Source organism: Siniperca chuatsi, linkage group LG23, assembly GCF_020085105.1.
Source record: "Siniperca chuatsi isolate FFG_IHB_CAS linkage group LG23, ASM2008510v1, whole genome shotgun sequence".
NCBI lineage: Eukaryota > Metazoa > Chordata > Actinopteri > Centrarchiformes > Sinipercidae > Siniperca > Siniperca chuatsi.
Window position 1 is genome coordinate 1,044,839 of NC_058064.1, and position 10,162 is coordinate 1,055,000.

Below are 10,162 nucleotides of genomic sequence, written 5' to 3' on the forward strand. Positions count from 1 at the left end.
GCGGTTCAGGTTAGAGACGCGTCATTTGTTCTAAATGTTTGGGAAGTTTACGGTTTAATATTAGTGATGCTTATCTGTGAGATTTATAATAAACTGCTGTGGTCATTCTGGGGAAGTCACACATGTTACGTCCAGGTTTCCCCTCCACCAGGGACAAACAGTGTCACAAACATGGTTATTTTATCTCTGCAGCGCTGAAGGTGGCCAGTTGGCGGAAAATGGCTCCTTTTACCTCAAACTGCAGCGAGAACTTGTAGGCCGAGTCTTTGCTCATGTCTTTGAAGTAGGCGTCAAAGTCGTCCAGCTGCACGGGACTGCAACAAGACAGCAATGTGTCAGAAGATACAGATATAAACGTGACAAGAGCTACAATTCAACAGTCACTACTTTACAAATCATGTTTTTACCATTAACAGGGTGATGTTTTGTGAAAACATCAAATCTAACAGTCAGATTTCCTTTAAATTCACATATATATACACGATAACACTCTCTGCTGTTGATTTAATAAAAAGAAAAATGTTAGAAATGTGAATGGTCTTTTGCTCCTGGCTGGTAGCTCCCTGAAGGATTTCAAGAGACGTAATATAAAGGTGTTATCCATTTTAGCCTTTAAGTTTCCAATGAGGATTTTAGTTTTATTGTGTTTTTATACTACTACTAGCCTTGTATTTACATTTATTCTTGTCAAATCCATCTATATATCCCTCTCTCTGTCTGAGGTTGAGTTTCTGTTGGGTCAGTTTCACTTTAATCTGCTGGATTAAACAGTTTGGATGTTCTCTGTTTCTGGCTGAAGGCTGTTATTAGTGCGATAGCAGCACACACACACACACATAAATAAATAAATAAATAAAAACAGACTGATAAAGCCCACAGACGGCGAGTCACACGTTTAGTCTTGTTACCTTGTTAGCTTCCGTTTCTTTAAAGCTGTCTTGCTCCTATAAAATACAAACATGTAAAGTTCCTCATGATGATAACTGACAACCATCCTACAGTAAAACTATATTACATTATACTGCATTATACTAATACTACTTAACTGTTCACACCCTCCAGATCTGCAGACATTAGGGTTTGACCGATGTGGGTTGTTAAAGCAGTTATTGATGGGGATTTATTTGAAATTCTTCATAAAAGTTAATATTTAAATATGACTGTTCAACTCAGAAATCCCAAAATATTTAAAAAAATAAAATAAAATCTTATTTCAGGTTTTTAGACCCGATTTAATAAAATAAATGGAAGTTTATGGCTGCCAATACTAAAATGAAATCACCTAATCAAATTAAAATGTCAGTTTCCATTTGTGTGTGCATTACTTATGCCAAAATTCAAACAGGATTTTTTTAATGTGAATTTGATTTAAGTCCCAATTTTAGCTCGTAAAGGCCTTTTTTATGATCAATTTCATTACGGTCGAAATTTTCACAAAAGAGGCCTGGCAGCGTCCTTCCATTATTAACGTTTTCATTTGAATTAAAATCAGGACTAAAATCTTAGATACTAATTCAGTTTCATTTTCAAGTTTAAATTGTCTGCCAATTGGAAAATGAAAATAAAAAGTCACATTCAGCTTTGTCATTATCATTATGTAAATTATTTGCAGTTTTAATTTTACTTTTGGGAGTAATGCATTTTCAAACATAAAATTGAAAATTGTAGTTTTATCAAACATCATGCGAACACAAATGGAAAGTGAAGTTCGTCCATCGGTCGAACCTTAGTAAACAGATCTTTAGAGTAACTAATCCTCTCACACCAGAGTAACAATTTCATGCTCATGATTATTAATCTCAAACTGTTTCCCATTTTATGCAGACACCTCCATATAAAGCATGCAGCCTTTTTACATTTACAGTAATTTATCTTTTACACTTCATGCTTCTGTATTTGCATTCTAGAGTCATATCAATTCACTCTCGGAGTGCGTTACATCTCCCCAAAATGTCCTCTCAACTCAGAGCTGATGGCATATTTCTAGATTTGGGAGGTTCTGTAACACAGTCAGCAAGTGTATCTTTAACCAGCAACATGCACTCTAACAATGTCTAACAGAATATACAGAGACAACGAAGCTGCAAGCAGTACTATGTACTGAAAGTCTACTTCTTAAATCCACAAAAAGAGAAAGACAGACGGCATGCAGACACCAAACATGGAGCAAAGCCGTAGTTAGCATCATGCTACATCCAAAATGTTAGTACGAAACATACTCAGTGTGACTTTGAGAGTTCAACCACAGACACAGCATTGCAAGACAAAGTTCAACATGTCAGAAAAATCATCTGCTGACTTCCTGTTTTCCCGTAAATCAAACTGGACTTTAAAGCTTTTTTTTTTTTTTTTTCAAAATGCAGCTTTCAAGTGTTAAAGGATAAGTCTGGTGATATTCCATATTTTCTAATTGTCATCAAATCCCATGTGCAGACTCAACCCACCAATCAATGTATCTGCTAACAGGTGTTGTGTGTGAATCACAGCCTGATGGATCTTCTTCTCCATTGTTGTACAGAAACTATTAAAACACATCAGCGAGCCGCTCTGTTGCACTGGGTGACATGTTCCTTCATCACCATGAACACACACACTGTAGTTTATTCTGACTCAGTCCCACACACACCGTCCTGCTGCCCCAAACACTCACTACAGAAAACTTTACGTAAGGAAATTAACTGATGTAAATTAAGAACAACAAGGGCCCTAAAACGGATCCCTGTGGAACACCAGATTTCATGTTAAGAGAAGCAGAGTTAATTTCTTGGTAGGTGATATAACTCAAAAGAATTGTATTGAAGTGGCTTCATTAAAAGTACAGTATCTATATAAACATAAATACATTTGGTTTTTCATTTAGGCCCAAATAAAATGAGTGAGTTTTCTGAACATCGAGTTTATTAAGTAATTTGGAGTAATGTCACATACGAAGGAATTAATTTCACAAGAAAAGAAAATTTTACATAAGGAAGATAACTGATGTAAATTAAGAACAACAAGGGCCCTAAAATAGATCCATGTGGAACATCTGATTTAATATTAAGAGAAGCTTAGTAAATTCTTTGGTAGGTGACAAATGGACTTTAACCTACTCAAAATAAAATTATAAGAAATCTCTTCTGTGTCTGACATATCTTTTGCAGTTTTGTTAAGTGTACCCATCAAAGCTATAAGTTAATATAAATATGTTTGCTTCTTAAAGGCTAAATTATTAAGTAATACAAACATAATTTAGTGCTAAAATTTAGCATGTATCTTATTTTGCCAATTATCGCTATATTTTTTTACTGTATTTGGTTTTTAGTCCAACTTGAAAAAGCACAATATCTATATAAACATTAATAAGTGTGTTTTTTGATTTAGGCCCAAATAAAATTAAACAAGTTTCCTTAACAATTAGTAAAATCAAATCAAAGTTACATTCTAAAAATTCTAATGTCATCTGCAAACTAAATATTAGATCAGTTTACAAACATTAGACTGATCACTTATTTTAATTAAGAACAACAGGTCTAAAATTTAACCTTGTGGAACACAAAATGTAATGTTTAGAGGAGCTGAGTTAACTCCATGATAGGTGACAAACTGACCATAAAGAAAGCTGGACAATAACAACAAGGGCATTATCGGCCACATCTAAACTCTGTAGCTAATTCAGCAAGATATTATGGTCAACCATGTCAAAACTATCATCCCAAGAAAAACAACCGCATCAGTCATTTCAGCAAATACTCCAAAACAACATCTGTTTATGTTCAAGTGACAGCACCTTCTAGCAGTTGCCAAACCAACAACTTAGTCCTCATCCTTGAAGCCCTCTACCTTCCAAAACCAAAGGCTGCTTCTGTAAACCTTTATATGGGAATCATCTGGGACTGTCCTGTTGGGAACATGTAAGTGGAGGCAGACATAAATAGGGCCCAGAACTGCGACTTGAAATACACTGTGTCAGTAAACGCCTTGTTGGTTTTGGTATTTTCATGTGATTTGTTGAAAATAGTAAAAATATTTGGTCAAATAAAATGATATCAGTCCGATCCTTGTTACGCTAGAGAAAATAACAAAATATCTTACATTTAATTTCCACTTGGAAGCAACCAGACTACTAGTATCACTAGGGTTGACAGGAAGATATAATTGCATATCATCTGTATAAAAACAAGAAGATATTGTATGTCTACGTATTATGTGACCAACGGGAAGAATGTAAGGAGAGAAAAAGAAAAAAAAAAGAGGACTTCAGTACATGGAGGATGAGGTATACTGGGTAGGTAAACACAGTGTTGGTTTTGGTATTTTCATGGGATTTGTTTAAAATTGTAAAAATATTTGGCCCAAATACAATCATCTCAGTCTTATCCTTTTGAAGATATTTACACAAAAAATTACACAACATCTAACACATATTTTCCTCAAATCAGTATTTGAGGGCAATGAAACAAATAGTATTACTAACATTGACAGGGAGATACAACTGCATATCATCTGCATACATATGGCATTCTATATTTTCTCTACTAATTAAGGGGAAGCATGTAAATAGAGAAAAGAACAGGACCCAGAACTGAGCCTTGGGGTACACCACATCTGTAAATACATTGTTGGTTTTGGTCTTTTCATGGGATTTGTTGACAGTAGGAAAAATATAGAATATCACCAGACTTATCGTTTAGTTCTGGATCCAGAGATGATCTGGTGGCTCCGCACTGAGGTCACTTAGGTTATGGAGAGTAAAACAATGTCTCTGATCAATACTGTGGGCTGTGGCTCTGCTAAGACATACCCCCAAAGTGTTTTTAGCCAGCAAGTACTTACTTACCAAGGATTAATATAAAAAGCCAAAAGATAGTCAGTCCAAAGGCAGGATGGCAGTAGGGTAAGGAAGGCAAAGAGGCTTCTTCGCCTGAAGGGGGTTCAAGTAAAAAATAAAATAAAAACACAAACAAGAAAAAATAAAGTAAACAGACACCAGGGGGCGATAGGTTGGGGACAGAACATGGTGCTCCATTAGTAAAGAGGCACAGAGCGTCAAGAGCTTCACATTAGTGCTGAACACAGAGTTAATGCATCATGCAGCCCTTCAGAAAGTGTCCCGTTGTCTCTCTGGAGGACAACAGGAGTCTGTTTGCTGCCGGACGTCAATGGCCGCTCTGTCTCATTTTACAACCTCCAGCCTGAGTCTGTGACATCACTGCGTCCTCCTGGCCCGTCCCACAATGCAACACTCAGCCAGGACCCTCATCATGTATTAACAGTCCACATTTTGTCAGTCGGTGGTGACGTCAAACCATGTGACGACCACTTTAATGAACCTGATATTCTCTTTAACATCTTGGGTCATGATCCCACTGATGCAGATACATTTACGAGCTCATCTTTGGGTCTGTTTTAGTTTTTCATCCACACTGAGGTTCTGTTTTCTGTTCCAGAATACGAAGCTCCAGAGTGGAAACGATAAAACGACGGTCTTATCGAACGTCTAGCCTTTTCTGGTACAGACTGAAATGTGTTTGTAGTATCCAGAATCAAAAACTGTGCTGGTACTGAACGTTGAAATCAAATCGCTGATCGGATTCATTATCTTGTTGACTTGATCTGATAATTCCTGATTTAAATCCTAATTTTTCCAGTTGTAGATTGTATTTTATTTAGACAAAGTTCTTGTACAGTTGCTTGTCTTTAGACAACATTTAACATTTGACAACTATGGCTTCTTTAGTGAAAAAATTTTAAATGATACTAAGCTCTGTGGACGGAGAAAGATCCTTTCATTAACATAAGAAAATAAAATTGTCTTAAAACCATTTCTCACACATTTTTTAGTCTGTCAATATGACCAATCACACATGATGTTAATATTTTTTAATTATAACTTTGCCTTAATAAAATATCTTGATATGCAGAGCCAATGCGTAATGTGTCTATGATTAGCTAAAAAAAAAAAAAAGTAATTAAAAAAAGTAAGTCGCAGCTCTAGGACATTTTGCATGACTATTACACATTTTGGGATAAACAAATCAAGTTACACGAAATTATGAAATTTGAGGAATAAGAAGAAAGTCAGGGAGTGCGTCTTAAAGTCATATGGTATGTTATACTTTTTGTATTTGCCCAATTGTGTATCATCTGCATACAAATGAGAAGTTATAACAGGTCTACAACTTAAGTGGAGGCATGTAAATGGAGAAAGGAATAGGACCCAGAATCGAGCCTTGAGGTACACCACATTGGTCAACGCACTGTTGGTTTTGGTCTTGGTTGAAAATAGTAAAAATATTTTGGCTGAATACAATCATATTAGTCTTATCCTGTTTAAAATAGAGAAAATTACACAACATCTAACACTTATTTTCTTCAAATCAATATTTGAGGACAACGTAACTAGTACCACTAGCGTTGACAGGAAGATACAATTTCTTTCCACATTCCATGAGCTTGATATTGTACACAACTATATCATAATAATATACAGTATCGTTTCCGTTGTTTTTTTTCTTTGAGTGATTTTCTCATCAAGAGTTTCGGAGTTGGTGCATAAATATAAGTACTAAACATCAGGGTCATATTTATTTTACCTGACATTTTCAGACAAAAATAATGCACTCGGTGTGCAAAGAACCTTGTTTTATAAAGATCTTTTTACACATTTATCTGCATCAGTGGTGACATCATCTTTTCTCTTCACACCCACACTGCTGTAACACATCGAACAGTGAGGTCTGCTGACATGCACAGTCAAAGCATAAACACAACTCCACCGTCACATTAAGAAGAACAACACACTCTGATGGACATGTGCATTTAGTGATGGAAGGTCAAATACAACTACAGATGGAAGCAAAGGTTCTGCCTTAACTGACCGTCTTTCAGCTGTTATATTAATCACAAATCTCCAAATCTGAGTGTTTGTCATAAATAACACGTGTAGGACTGAATCTGATCCATCAGCCACGATATGGGAGAGACATTTTTGCCTCCGCCTTTAAAAAGAATCTAATTTTAAAGAATAATAATTGACTCTGAATTGTCATTTCTTGTTCTGTAGAATTTAACACAACTTTACTCCAAAAGCAACATTTTGTCCCTTTAATCTGAGATTAAGCAAAATCCTGAGCTTTCATCATCCACAAACACCTCATTTCAGCTGGTCCAAACAAGGCGGGCAGGGGGGCTGAGCTCATCATCGTGGTCTTCGCCTCGTGCTGTTTAAAGCACTACAGACGAGCTAAAATCTGTAGCTACATGTTCAAATCCCTAATCTGCCTCCTCAATCCCCGGCCAGGCCACTAATCTGCCTCTGATTGGGTCTTTTGAGGGTGTTTGGCAGGCTTTGACATCCAAACTGAGGATGTGTGATTACTGAGGAGACAGGGAAACTCCAAAACTGCTAAAAAACATCCACTCAGTTCTCAGGACTGTGAAGTGCTTCTGTCATTTCAGCTTTTCAGGTTCAAATTTGACTTAAAGATGTCGTTTAAACATTGTATTGCGATTTGAAGATGAAAAAACAAAAGGAGAAGGATCCTACCAGTTATAAGGAAGCTTTCCGTCTCTTTCAAATGAAGCGAAATTGACGAAAGTCTCTGCGCCGCATTCTCTGAAATAGAAAACATGATAAATACATCAGGCGTCGTGAGAACAGTTTGAGGAAGTCAGAAATATTTGATGAGCATTCAGTAAAAAGAGGAAGTGAGCTGTAATGTAAGAGGGTGATAATAGAAGCCTGAAAACTGTATGATAAAATGTGATAAGAGTTTATTGACTTGTGTTGAAAATAACAAACATTTTTTTTGAGAAGCGGATGATTATCTGGACATAGACATATATCTTTAACAGCACAATTCTTCTGTCTATGTACATGTTTTTATTTCACACTTGGTTTTCAATGTAAACGTCTGTTTCGCATGCCAATAAAACCCCACTGAACTGAACTGAGTGCCCATAAACCATACACCACATGGTAACTAAAAATGTTATATTGTTCAGATTTAGATACATGTATGGAAGCTCATTCCTGCCAGAAAAAGAAAAGAAATAGATGAAAAGTTAGGAATGACAAAAATAAAAACACTAATGGTAAGAAATATTAAGAGATAAAAGATGAATACATAGATTTTCAAAAGTAAATTATGATTCAACAAGTCAAATTTTGTACCTCCTAATTATGACTTAGAATGTCACAATTTTATCATTCATAATCAGGACTTATCATCCCATAACTTTTACTTTTTTACCTACTACATCATCATTTTGACTTAAAAGCCAAAATGTGTTTGACTTACTTTTTCCATCATTTGGATTTGGAACATTTTGATTTACTTTCTCCTTATTTTGATTTAAAAAAGTAAAAAAGTGGTTGAGATGCATGCCATGTAACGGCAACGTCCCCAGTTTGATTCCGGCGGACACCTTTGTTTGATGCCATACCTCCACTCTTTCCCTTTCCTGTCACTGTCACCGTCTCATAAAGACAAAATGCCAAAAAAAACAACAAAAAAACATTATCTCACAATTGTGTCTAACATTGAGTAATTCCATTTTTATCATTCTTAACTTTTCATCTGTTTTCTTTTCTCAGCAGAAATGGGCTTCCATACAGCAAAAATACAAAAATAAAGTCACCATCAGTCACTTCCTCACTGTATACTATAATCTGCTAACAGCCTCTTGAAATAGTCTCCAGTTGTTTAGACATAAATTCAGAGCCTGAGACTGTCGAACTAACATGTTGATATAATGCTCTGCTGGGTGTAAATCTTATCTATATTCAGATAAATAACATATCTTTATAATATAATAAATCTAATATATATTTTCCATGCTGGTTAACCCATGACAAAAGGAAGTTGTTTATGTTTCTAAATACTGCTTCTGCTTCACTGCTTCTAAGAATAAAATTAAATCAGACGGCTCGTGGAAACCAGCTGAGTTCAGAGAGTGTTAGCTGCAAAACAAACCCACTTCTGCTAACCTCAAAGCTGAGGTTGGCACATAACTTATGAGCTGAGTTTAAAGTGGTCCACATTTCAGCTGAATATTGTCCTGTTTAAACGACAAAACTGCCGACGATACAAGTGTGAAATTCACATTCTTGTGTCTTTCATCCCCACGGAGAAATATGTGAAACGTTCTTTGGAGCTTGATTGTTAAAAAAACTCTGTTACCGACTTTTATCATTGTATTTTATCTGCTGGCTATATGATTTTGATCTTTATTTGAAAGATTCTGGTGACGGTGTTTTGAGGGCTTTGTACCTGGTCATCTGCAGGTGCTTCTTGCGGAGGACGAGCAGAAACAGAACCAGCAGGCTGATGAGCAGGATGCTGAGGACGGCCAGAGCCGAGATCGCTGCCACGCTCGGGTTCATCTCTTTAGCTGCAGCAACACACACATTGTTACATGAATTTTAATAGCTCATCTGCTTGGTTTAAGGGCTTTTTAAAAAAGGGATGACACCTGCTTTAAACTGACCAAAAAACTTCAATCCCATCCATTTTTCAATTTAGGTGAAAATTAAGGAATTGCTTTCATGCCATTTGGTACATTTCAAAGTGTTTTTACCCCTTAAACAAACTCTTAAACTGTGCATATCATCCATTTAAACCCCTTAGTATATTATATTCCATTATTTTATCCATTAATAACGCCAGAGTTTGGGTGAATCCCTGAATTTTTCCCTTACAAAAGGTACAGGTACAAATAAAAGGGCAACTGTAATGTTATTTTGTAAATTCTAAGGATTGTTTGGCCCTTAGAAACCCCTTAATCCATGCAGAAGATCCATTAGAAATCCCTTAACGTATTACAGCCCATTAATGCATCCATTCATTTGTCCACAATCTGGATGAAACTGTTTATTATCAACAGGAAACTAAAGGACCGCATAAAATCTCATTATACAACCCTGTGTTGTAAAATGATCAATAAATCTATCTTGTAAATACCTGAAGACTGAATAAGAATCTCTGAAAATATTTCAGAGCTCTAACATACACAAAATAATAACATCTTAAATAATGAATGGCTTATTTGTCAAATATTTTACATTAATGTGTAAATTAAGGGGGAATTATGTGTGCTTTAATTTTCACCTTTTCAAATTAAGGGATTTCTGGGGTCCGATAATAACACCTTGATGTAGACGAAGGTGTTTGCTTTGTTA

The 10,162-nt window shown here is 35.8% G+C and overlaps 1 protein-coding gene across 7 annotated transcripts in view; it reads right to left on the reverse strand.

Moving 5' to 3' along the window:
- ptpro (protein tyrosine phosphatase receptor type O) overlaps positions 1–10,162 on the reverse strand; it is a 56,685-nt gene that overhangs the window by 9,070 nt on the left and 37,453 nt on the right. For 4 of the 7 annotated variants that reach the window (XR_006376898.1, XR_006376899.1, XM_044186746.1 and 1 more), the window contains exons 15-19: positions 9,255–9,375; positions 7,529–7,597; positions 4,820–4,903; positions 909–944; positions 233–314 (exon numbers count right to left, since the gene is read on the reverse strand). Coding sequence is in view for 5 of the 7 variants with exons in the window: in XM_044186746.1 (XP_044042681.1) it covers positions 233–314; positions 909–944; positions 4,820–4,903; positions 7,529–7,597; positions 9,255–9,375 (392 nt within the window). In the remaining 2 variants the exon portion in view is untranslated. The remainder of the gene's footprint in view (positions 1–232; positions 315–908; positions 945–4,819; positions 4,904–7,528; positions 7,598–9,254; positions 9,376–10,162) is intronic. The other 3 variants (XM_044186748.1, XM_044186750.1, XM_044186749.1) reach the window with 2 other exon arrangements.